General features: G+C 39.4%; 1 protein-coding gene across 2 annotated transcripts in view; it reads right to left on the reverse strand.

Moving 5' to 3' along the window:
• Nucleotides 1–333: 333 nt before the first annotated feature.
• The window catches only part of mphosph9 (M-phase phosphoprotein 9), a 14,946-nt gene continuing 3,453 nt past the window's right edge, over nt 334–11,826 (reverse strand). The window contains exons 5-24 of one of the 2 annotated variants that reach the window (XM_025062502.1): nt 11,289–11,740; nt 10,994–11,150; nt 10,731–10,803; nt 10,154–10,254; nt 9,660–9,776; nt 8,506–8,978; nt 8,188–8,328; nt 7,681–7,768; nt 6,890–7,105; nt 6,604–6,651; nt 6,458–6,522; nt 5,450–5,554; nt 4,647–4,871; nt 4,436–4,560; nt 3,616–3,876; nt 2,735–2,852; nt 2,525–2,616; nt 1,965–2,161; nt 1,502–1,570; nt 334–1,107 (exon numbers count right to left, since the gene is read on the reverse strand). In XM_025062502.1, coding sequence (XP_024918270.1) covers nt 1,006–1,107; nt 1,502–1,570; nt 1,965–2,161; nt 2,525–2,616; nt 2,735–2,852; nt 3,616–3,876; nt 4,436–4,560; nt 4,647–4,871; nt 5,450–5,554; nt 6,458–6,522; nt 6,604–6,651; nt 6,890–7,105; nt 7,681–7,768; nt 8,188–8,328; nt 8,506–8,978; nt 9,660–9,776; nt 10,154–10,254; nt 10,731–10,803; nt 10,994–11,150; nt 11,289–11,740 — 3,225 coding nt within the window. In that variant the 3' untranslated portion in view covers nt 334–1,005. Of the gene's footprint in view, nt 1,108–1,501; nt 1,571–1,964; nt 2,162–2,524; nt 2,617–2,734; nt 2,853–3,615; nt 3,877–4,423; nt 4,561–4,646; nt 4,872–5,449; nt 5,555–6,457; nt 6,523–6,603; nt 6,652–6,889; nt 7,106–7,680; nt 7,769–8,187; nt 8,329–8,505; nt 8,979–9,659; nt 9,777–10,153; nt 10,255–10,730; nt 10,804–10,993; nt 11,151–11,288; nt 11,741–11,826 lie in introns of both variants that reach the window. The other variant, XM_008325599.3, reaches the window with a different exon arrangement.

Below are 11,826 nucleotides of genomic sequence, written 5' to 3' on the forward strand. Positions count from 1 at the left end.
GACATAAACTAGGCCTCACGTACTAAAAACAAACCTGATCAATGCCAAGCCCATGTGTCTCTCCATCATGTCAGTGTGGACTCACGAAACTCTCAGGTGATAAGAACAATATTCAAGTTGACAAAATAGAAAAAAGCAACATATATAAACATACAACAATAGACAGAAAATTAGAACACAACAAAGATAAACAAAGGAAGCCACAAAACATTATGTAGTACAACTATAACATATGAAAACAGAAAAAGAAAATATAATTTGAAAAAGAAAGACTCTGCCACTACACAGAATATTGTAGACAAGCAGAAACAACAGAAAAATAGCAAAGCTTATTTAAAACTTCATTTATTGTGCAACAACATTACAATTCCAGTAAACTTCATGCACAATAGTATGTGTGTGCACGTGTTTGCTATGAATTTCGCATTTGATCAGGCAGGTTAAAAAATAAAAAAAAATATGGAGCAACGCAGTAAAATACAGAGGTGAAATGTAAAAAAAGGCAACTTGCTTCAAGTAAACAAATATTTCCTTCACATAATGGTTTTGGTCCAAAGGAAATTAAAAAAACTGTAACGCACCAAAATAAGCTTGAAAGTATAAAAACATAACAGACACATTAGAGGAAAAGTCAGACAGAAACAGCAGTGTTTCTGTTCTGGAGAGTCTTTACACCACAGACAGGTTGAAAACCAGCTCAGTTAAAAACCTACACCAAAATGTGGCGAAGGTAACTTTTCATAATGATATTTCTGTGGAACTAAAAAAGTAATCCGCCTTAAAAAGTTCTGCATTGTTAAAATATAATTTGTAATACTTTTTTTAACATATAAAAATATCCCAGAGTTTTCTATATTTCAAAGGTATAAAACTGATGGCGTGGAGTTACTGTACAGCCCTCAGGATATGGCACGAAAAATAAATGTGCGTACAATCAGTGGTGCGTGTACTAAACACAGACACTCAGTCGGAGCGTCTTTAATGTCACGTTAAAAAGACGAGTTGCTAGATGTTGGCAGAGGAAGGGAGGACGTGGAACCGCTTCAGAATCATGCGGATGGATCCGAGCTGACGATTGAGTCGTTCCAGATTATTCTCCAAGGCCACCTGAGGACGGGAGCACAGTAGGAAATACGGTTATTACTTCTAAAATCTTAAACACATTCAGTGGCTCTGCAGAACATCCAACAATTTCTGTAAAGTTTAATCAGCCTTTGGAAGTATTTATTAGAGATAATTACTTTTTCTGGCTTTAACAAAGTTTTTTATTTGAAGAATCAGATCCATTCTTTAGCTCAGACATTTCAAATGCACGCTTCCTGCTGCTTCATCTGTCTAATTGCTGCACTACTTTGTCTTCATGGGATGTGTCAAATAATTTCAGGCACAGCAGCAATGCTGCAAAGTGATACTAGATTGAAATGGTGCTAAACTAAAGACACAGAGAGAGTATAATTTATGAGGTGGATAGTTGTAAAAACTTAATAAATGATGGTCTAACCTGATTTGACCTGGTCTGTAGACTGGATCTGCCTCCAGTCAGAGGTATCCTGCTCAAGGCTGCCTCAGTCTGTGTAGCACACAAACACAGGCGGAGAGAAACACAGACAAACACACTCATTTATTACCAAAGTCATCACATGATGACTCAAAGTGAACATGCCTGCCAGAGCCTGTTCCATCAGATTCATTGCATTATCTAACAACCTAATGCTGTGTGTGCATGTGTGAAGGGCAGAGGACGCCTTCGGGTCATTTATGGATGTAAACGGTCTAAAAATAGAACACATTGAAGTTCGTGTTATGTAAGAGTTTAGGAGGTGGTCAGTGTGGTTCCAAACAGACATGTGAGGTGTAAACCTCTCTGACCCTAACATGTGTGCCACTGCAGACACCCTTTTATGAAATTATTTCTGTCAGCTAAATTAATAAACATCCCGATTGACAAGTGATGACCTGCTCACCTGCAGTTTCTCCTGCGTCAGCTCGTCAAATAGTTTCTCCGCCTCAGCCAGCGAGTTGAGATTGTTCAGTGAAAGTGGGGCTAAGTCATCGTGGGAGTCCTGAAGGCTGCCACCGTAGGATCTCTTCTCCTCCCAGCCCTGCTGGGAGTTTCCTTCGGGAGGATTCACAAAGACGTGGGGGCGCGGCTGGCGAATATCTGGTGAAGAGAAAGATGTTGGATAAAAACCTGTGCCTCATTTGCACATTTGTAACAGTAGCGATGTGGACGGGCAGGTGCGCCGATCAGGCAGTGACATCTCCATTCGGCTAAAAAATGTTCAGTTATGACTTTTAGTCCATACTGCCCAGTCCTATAATATATAAGGTTAATAAAAGGTTTTAATGATTTTTGATAATGGAACTGTCGCCAAGGTGCTGCATTGTCCTCATCAAATCTGTACAGTCTGGTGCAAACAACATAGAATGATATTATAATTTAAAATTATATAAAAAATATAAAAAAGATGAATAAATAATGTGCATGCCCTTACAGCAGCGTACAGAGCAGGTTAAACATTACCATCTTCTCTGTCTGTCGATGTGAACTGCAGTCTCTTCCTAGGACTGCTGCTGTGGAACGAATGGCGTCTTTGGTCACCTTGGTTGTCTATCCTGTAAATGACAATATCCTTTCTTTCTTACTGGGTAATGTTCTGGTTATAAGTCACCATCCATACACGACAGACAGGGGAAAGTGATTCTGGTCATCAACTGTCTGTTCATCTCTAACCTTTTCAAATGTTCTTCTCTCGGCATCATGTGACCAAAAGCCGTGGAGTAGTTTTCAGTGGGGCAGCGCTTTGGACTGCACTTGGCAGAGAGTGGCTGGAGAAGGGTTTCTCTTTTTGCTGGCAAAGGTAGAACAGCACAGCACTGGTATATTAGTGTATGTACACCATGGTGGTAAATACAAACTATTCATACAGCTGTAACCTCCCAGAGTGTTCACATTAAGCAGGAAATTATTTACCTAACAAAATGTGGTGAGCACATGCAAAACTGAGAGCAACATTGTGGGGATTAGAATCCACTGCTTACACAACATTGACAGAATTTCAATAATGAAGCAATAAAATGGAAACAAAGAAACAGGTTACTTTTTTTCCTATATTTACCTTTTTTTTTTATTTTACTTTTGTTTTACCAGGTAAATGTTTGTGAACCAGTTCTCATTTGCAAACACATGTAAATAAATATACAAATGTTCCCTTTGAATTTTTAGTAACAATGTTGCAAACACTGCTGCGGCCTTCTCTTATTTTTGTTTTATTACCAGCACCTAGGTGCAAACAGAGTTGGAGGAACTGTCTATTTAAAAAAGAAAAAGAAAAATGTATATATTTTTTAAATCTGCTACTAGATAAATCACCTAATGATGTGTCATACTGTGTATTTGTGTTCTTTTAATGTTGCAGGTTTCCATTTAATGAAATGATGATCATGTGACTGATAAACTCTTGAATTTTGACACCTACTGTACGTTCAGGAGCAAACCTGCTGTGAGGGGTATTTTATTTCACAGTAGAATCTGTTTATTTATTCAGACTGTGGTCGCTAAGTTTTACATAACTCATAAATTCAAGTGTGTGTGAGAAGTGGGGGAGTACATACTTGGTGTTGATGGGGGAAGATTTGGCTGTGAGGGGGGCAATGAGGAGGACCTGTTGCCCTCTGGAGACAGACTCCTCTGGGGCCTCAGCAAAGAGGGAGCTCTTTCTGCCCTGTTGTGACCTTTTGCTTCTCCTGTTCGACTCTCCACTGCACTTCCAGGATGCAGTGTGTCTCTGTCTGCCTGTGTGTACGACTGGTCCTGAAGAAGCTCCTTGTTTCGCCGGTCCACAAAACCCACTGTTGTTTTCTGACTAGTGATCCCTGCAGAGATTAAATAACATGTTTACTATTTGTGGACATCATTTATTGACAAACTACTACATACTGGCGTAAAAGTACTGTGCAGTATTTACATTCGTTTTTTTAACTCTATCTAGTTGTGGCTCCATCTACATTTTCAGTGATACTGTCGGTCTGCCTTTATATATTGACAAATTGACAACAATTTAGGTTTTCAGAAACAGGCTTTCATTAAAAATGGTGCCGAAACAACAATGGACCGAGAACTACTTTAACAGTGCTTGAATTTTAATAGATTGGACCTGAAATCTGAACTAAGGACAGTCAGACAGAAATTAAATCATTTAACATTATTTACACATCCACAGTAAATAATACTGAAAGAAATGCTGTCTCTTTTCCCACAGTTATCATAGTGATCTGACAGACACACCAGATGTCCTTCGAATTCCAGATCAATTCTACAGTTCATTGTAGAATGACTTGTAAGAGTGACATGAAACATGAGGAAACAGTAGAATGGCTAAAGAATGACTGTTGGTAGTGTAGCTGGTACAGCTGTACATACAAGGAGCCCTACTCTCTGTAGCTCTGGTCTCCTCCAGCTCGATCAGGGCCCGCATCGTAGGTGTGAGGGCAGAGTTTCCCTGTGTCCGACCCATCTCTGACTGATGGCTCTGTTCACACTCTGGAGGCGATGCACATCTGCAAGACGATGGTTTCAGCATTTCTCTTAAAAATCTATACGACCATTGGCTGAGGACAAACATTTACAAAGAATACAAGGTTACCTCCAGCTCCCTCCAGCCGATGAGAAGTCCACAGAACTCCCAGGTCTGGAAGGTTGATCACTGAATGTGTACAGTGGCTTCTGGTAGACATTGGTTTGCTGAAAAGACGATTTCATGCCACTGTTCATGTGGTCAGACAGAGGAGCAGGAGACTTTCTGCATGTGACATCAGGCTCTGGATTGCTTTTACTTGGCGAAAGCAGCAGGTCAGGATGGTGAAAAAGACTGTGGACGGAACAAAAGAACATTTAAACTCTAATAGACACGTGTACCTTTAGGAAATTACAAAAGGATTAATGTGTAGAATGTGTGGCTCATATTTAACATTAGAATGATGAAAAATATTGATCCTCTAGTTTCATTTCATTTACACAGTGTGAAACCTGGGCCTGTTTAGTTGAACACAGACTTATGTATTTGAACAAATTAAAGACACACTAAGATTTAAGTTATATATGTGTTGATATATATGTAGTCACAACAGACTGAATCCCGTGACTGACACTGAGAAGTTGCTGTGTGTGTGGCTGATAAACCCTCCTAAATTGTGATTGCCAAATTTAGGACTTTCACATTATTAGGACCCATGTATCCCAAACTGAATTCCAGCTGGGCTTTGTGAACAAAGTAGAAGTCATGAATATCCTACAACACTAACCTTAAATTATTCTTAAACATGAATCAATTCCAGTACGGTCTAACTGTTTTCTTTCTATTTTTAGTCCATATTTCGTTTAAATTGTATGAAATGTGATGGTGTGACTTGGTTTGACAATGGTGGTCTTCAGGTTCTCCATACTGACCCGGCCCCAGAGGGTTGAGTTTTAGTGTTGGAAGAAGCGTAACGGGCTCTGGCCTGGTTCTCATGCTCCAGCTGCTTCACCTGAGACTCCAGTTTAAAGATTACTCTGAGGACAAAGACAGAAAGACGCAATCTTAATAAACAAGGAGACGAGTGAATGATTAAATAAAAAAAAGAAAAATGTTTAAAATACAAGATATATAATAATGCACCAACTTTTGTAAAGAGGGAATGAAGCTTAACTATGCTATTAAAGTATGCTAATCCCTTACTACTCGTTAAAAAAAAATACATTAAATTTCTGGAGCTGTCGGTGTAAAACTTTCTTTTTTAATGGCCTCATAAAACTTTTAGCTTCCCTGAAACTCTTTCTTTCTACAAAGAGAAGTTATTTGACCCACAGCGAACCTTATTCCAAAACTACTTTCTAAGTTTTACAAAATCTCTGTCCTTCAGAATTCAGGCTCCAATTAGCTTCCGTTCTAGGTCCAGTTTCAGTCTGAGTCACATTCTCTGGATGTCTCATTAACAGGGTTTTGGACTCGCTCTGTGAAATGATCTGACCCATATCTTTCTTCTCACATTAAATTGTAATTTACAGCCATGTGCAAATGGATTGTGTCCTGCATGATAATTAAAAGCTGGTTTGTATTTGTGTTTTGAAAACCTTATAACCAATGTGTGTGGTTTGTCCCTGAATATTTGGTTTACATTCACTTCACAAACCCAGGGTCAATGAACCGACTCTGTGAGATCCAATTTGCAGGCAGAACTGACACTATGAGGTGAAGCTGCTGTGCAAGGGAATTTAGATGAACTGCAAACTGCTGCAACATTTTTACACAAAAGTCAATTAATTTAGAAATAAGGTATTTACCAGTATTGACCTTTTTTACCATTTACTGTAAAGTCAATAACAACTTAACATTTAGGAGCAGAACTCCACAATATTATTAAATTCATAACATCGTACTACGTACAACATAATTAACACTTAATTTGCACCTACCTCTTCAGTTCAGAAATGTGATCGTTGGCATCAACCAGTTTGTTCTCTACCGACACAAGCTTGTTCTAAAGAAACAAAGGAATTTTAAATCAAAAAGATGAAATTAAAAAAAAATCTCACATATTCTCAGTGTAATAAAATGACACCTTTGATCCTTCGTGCTTCTTTATCAGAGAATCATATTCCTTGAGAAGCTGGAGAAACAAAAGTAAAACAGGTGAAGAATTCAACATGTGAATTTTTACTGTTGAAATGAATCTGCCTCATCAACTCTATTCAGTTTACACAGCTCAGAATTAGTGAAGCTACAAACCAGACAGCTTTCAACATTGGATTCTTAAGAAGCTTTATTAAATCAAATTGCTATAACAAGGGTGACAACTTAGCATTTTAGTCAGGGTTAGAATAGAAGTACAATAATCTCAGACTCACATCCTGCAGCATCTTGTGCTCTCTTTCTTTCCTTGCTTCCTTTTCATCTGCCTCCCTGGAGGACTTCTGCACCGCCTCCTCCAGATGACGTACACGGTTTTTCAAAAGTGCTGCCAGAGTGTCCTTCTCTTTGCCAGAGTGTTTGCCTTCTTCAAGTCGCTTCTGCAAGGACTTTATGGTAGCACCGGCAACAGCGTATCGCTCTGACCATTCGGCCTAAAAATGAAAATCACAAAAATCGTGAAAAATGCTCAATGTTCAACAAATACGCGATTTATCAAAGCAAGCTTGGAGAGAAACAAATATTCTGGATCTACAGATTCAACAGGATAATATATAATAAAAGATTGAGGAGGTATTTATGCTCACAACAAAGTCAAAGCATGGGACCAACTTTAACTTACAATTTGTCAAAGCACAGGTTCACGAAATGAGGAGCAGATCCCCCTGGCTGGCACTTAGCTACTACAGGAAAGGCGCACCACAGCAAATGTATTTCAATTGTATTATTTCAATTTTGTGTGACACAGTAAGGAAATGCCCTGATTTCTAATTAGATTTCATTTGTTCAATGAGAACTGCTGTTTTGTAGGAATTACATTGTTTAAAGTTCAGCAATAGCCGTGAATGTTCCAGCAGGTGGGGCTCAACAATAGTCATATAGAAAAGCAAGGTCCTTCTGAAATACATTGGAAGCCACTATATCACTGAAGTGTAAATCTTATATGGAGAAACTCTTAGGAACCACAAGCAATAAAAAAATAGTGAAAAACACACATATGACAAAATACCAGTTTATTTTCCAGTGCCCCGTTTGTTGCCTCCAGTTCTTGAATGCGACTGTTTGCCTCAGCCAAAGCCTTTTCTAAATCCCTGCACCTATGGATGAACACAGGTCACACTATTATTAGATTAAACACAGAAAACAGACCAACAGCAAAATATGAACTGCTGAGTAAATGTAAATGTGTTATTTCTTAAACATTAACACAATTTATTCTTTTCACAAATTTTTATTTCATTTTATTCATTTTTATAGAACTGTTCTACTCTTTAAATGTGGCTTTTTACAGCAAATTAATGCAGCCAATACATATAACACACACACACATACATAAATATGAATATATATGGGGAAAAGCTTATTTCCATTAAATACTGTTTATTGCAAAAGATAATAATAATGATTAAATTGTATATTATCAATGTTCAATAGACATAAATAGAAATGCTGGTATGCTGGTTTTATCACCTTTGATTCATTAAAATACAAAGTAATATCTACAATAAACACCAACCTCTCAGTGAGGGCGCGGTTGTTCGTCTCTAAGTCCTGAGGCAGATTAAGTTTGTCTCTCAGAGTTTGGATCTCTGACTCGTAATATGCCTTCAGGTCTGCTACATGTCGAGAGTACTTCTCTCTCAGTTTCTGTCGCAGTCTGAGGAAGAAAAAAAAAACATTTAAACAGTGCTGTTTCAAGCCGATTCTTTCCGTAAATCTAAAGGGAATATATGACAATGCAAACCAAAGCCAATCAGAAACAGCAGACACATGAGATGCAGTGTGAAAATGGATTATGTTTGGTTATTTACCAGTAAAAATGTGCTAAACTCACAGAGAAAGAACGATAGGATCCTCAATCACTGAAGCTTTCCTCGCATTCTGCCCAAGTACAGGACGCAAATTAGTATCCGAAGCTGAACTTGGCATCATGGTGCTGGTGTGTGTGTGATCGCCCTCGTCCACGCTGGCTGTAAAATTATTTGCTCTGTGTTGTTGGTTTGCAGTATGGGAGAAGAGTAAGGCGTTTTCCTGGGAAGTGGACAGGAGTGGTTTAGATGTGCTTTCCCACAAACTTTGGACCTTGGATGGAGAGGGTCCGGCAACAGAAAGACTTGAGGTATCAGAGATGCAGTCTGTATCTCCGGGGTTGCACTCCACCATGCTGTCAGGAGTGACAGGAGTCTCAACTCTGTGGTTAAAGTGGGGCTGAGTGGCAAAGGAGGGGCTGCTAAAGTGAGAGGGTGAAGTGAAGCCAGATGTTTGATCTGAGTGCTTCATGTTTGCTGCTGGGTCCAAACTTGACAGCTGGAGAATGAGGATAAAGTACAAGTCAGAAATGTAGTATTGCAGCTTCTTCCCATAGTCTGTACTGATGCAGGATTATGTTCACTCTAAATCGGTGTGAATCTACTGTATGTGTAAATGGATGTTTGACTTTATATGTGGTTGACATGACACTATACAATATTGATTGACTGGTGAACCTGCCCTTAGGCTGTTGTCCCCTCACTGTCCAGAAAATGATGAATCAATAGAAAATTAATGAATGAGGAAATATCACAGAATTCACAGCAGCACAATTTGTCCTCTCCATTTCCACAGAGGTTGAACACCAAGAGAGTCATTCTAAATCACTTGACCACCAAATAAAATTTTCCGAGAGCCACAAACACATTTTGACCATTTTATTAATGGCAGCAGTGCAGTGTGTGTGTAGTTTATAGTACTGTAGTTAGGATGGAAGAAAAGTGTGTAGTGTAACACATTAACTACCATCACTGACAGTCATCATTGCTCACTATTGACACAATGATTTGACATTAGTAAGCACACTGAAAATATACATCCCTGTCCTACTGTATCAGTTATCTTCTTATTATACTAGGGGAGGGGATCGTGTCAGCAGACTAGATGTTTATTATATTTTATTTTCCTCTTCTCTTCATTTGCTATAACTTTGCGGCCCACATGTTGATTAGGTAATACCTGTGGTGACAAAGGACTGGACGTAGGGGACCCCTCCCAGTCTGAATGTCTAGAGTCACTCCTTTGCTTGGTCTTATAAATCTCTTTGAGAGAACGCTGGTGCTGCTGAGACGGAGTCTACAGATGACAGACGGGAACAAGTAACATTCAATCGTGTATACTCACAGTTGTTTTAACAGACAGAATCTTACTGTTATGTTAAATCTAAGGTTAATATCATTATTATTTAGGGAACAGAACAGTGCATTTATAACACAAATTGTAGGATGGATCAATCGTGACCTAGAGATTTTTTTTATTCTAGGAATGACAATGTTTGCGGTTGTTTGTTTAAAGTCAGAATTCAATTGTAAACAAACTTCTTTTTTTTTCAAATCAGAGGTTTACAGCTTCAGTGTGCCTTGCCTTTATGGTACAGTAAACAAACAGTTACAGGAACAGTACTGCTAGACAATGCTTCACCGTGTCAAAGTAAACAAAAAAAAAGTACCTACTAGATTCATGGACGCTTCCTGAAGGAGGACAGCTCCACTGTCTAAGCTGTCAGGTAATGGGCGATAAAGTTCATTCTCATTCAGCCGCCAATAGGTTAGACCTACAATGATAAACAAAAATGATTGAGGTTTTATGGCACTTAACCTCCTTAACCAACAGGCCACCGCTGCACTGCTATATCAATATCGGTTGATATCAGAATCAGAAATGAAGTGTTACACAGTATATTGGATAACAGCAAAAAGTGAATGTCAGATATCCCATATAATAAGTCAAATATAGTTCCACAAATTTAGGTACAAATACAGAAACAAAGGACAGAGGTCCCGAACCACACAGCCACATACGGGTGGTACCAAGATACACAGAAATATTAAACAGCCAATTTTATTATTTAATGAATATCAGCGTGAAAGTTCTCTTTTTAAATGACCCATTTTGTTCCATCTTCCATCCCTCTATTGACCACCTAATGGCACACTTTCCCCAGTTAGCTGACATAAACCAAAAATTACTTATTTATTTTCCAAGTCCAGTTTGTGAATATTTTCAATGTATGAGTCACTGCGTTGTTACCTGATGCTGCAGACATCAGGCTGTCACTCCTCCTCAGGGGGAAAGTGCTGGACAACGGCCCGGTCAGTTGATGCTGAAACCCAATTAGGATGAGAGTGTAGATTACTGTATTTGAAAGCAATCAAATAAACCACATTGATACACAGTACACACCACAGAGCTGGGAGAGAAATATATACACATGGAAGTATTTACTTTGTTGTTATTGCTGCTGAAACTTATCTGGTTCAAAATGTCTGCTATCATGACATGCTGAGATCTACCTGCTCCTGGGAATCAGCGCCTTCCTGGGAGTGTTGTTTGCTATGGGGCTCTTCCTGATGCCCAGGATTCTGTGAACTGAATTCAGAAGACGCTTGTCCTGCTCCGTTCTTCTTAGGTCGAAGTTTCTGCCTCTGGGCCCAGGATGTCAAAGGTTGGCTGGTCAGTGTCAGCAGAAAAAACAATTAGTCTAAATAACCACAGCTGATTAAATCTTTACAAACGACTCTGTATTCTTTTTTCCACTAAAGCGGTGCCATCAGAGCAGATGTCCTAATGAGCTGTGTCTGGACATACCCTGTGGTTCTCCGCTGGTGAAGTGAGGGGTTTATTTTCTCCACTATGACAAACTCCTGCTGAGACCTGGCCACAGGTGTTTCTGTGTCCTCCTGTAAATCAGAGGACCAGTGAGGCTTCTTTCTGGTCTGAGACTCCTCCTTAAATTCACCTCGAAACCCAGAAAGTTCCCGAGACATTTCCAAAGTAGATAGTGTCCTGTATCCACTGCTGAGCACAGTTGTCTCCTGCTTTTCCCCCGTTTCAGCCCCTTGGAGATCAGGTGAAGGAAACCCAAACAAGGACTGTGCGGGGGCTGGCGGGCTCCCATTGTCACTTATCACATTTCTGTGGGCAAGGATGGACGCAGCAGCAGTTTTGATCAGTGGGGTTGGAGAAAAGTCTGTGTGCGGCTGGACACACGCCTGACGATTTTGCAGTTGAACCAGGGCCTTGATTTCATCCTGAATCAACTGAAAAAGAAAGCTCCAATTCACTGGATGATCATAAACAAATCACATACAGGACAGAACTGAGAGCTTACCTGTATTTGGCACTG

This window comes from Cynoglossus semilaevis, chromosome 14 (genome assembly GCF_000523025.1).
Source record: "Cynoglossus semilaevis isolate Cse_v1.0 chromosome 14, Cse_v1.0, whole genome shotgun sequence".
Lineage (NCBI taxonomy): Eukaryota > Metazoa > Chordata > Actinopteri > Pleuronectiformes > Cynoglossidae > Cynoglossus > Cynoglossus semilaevis.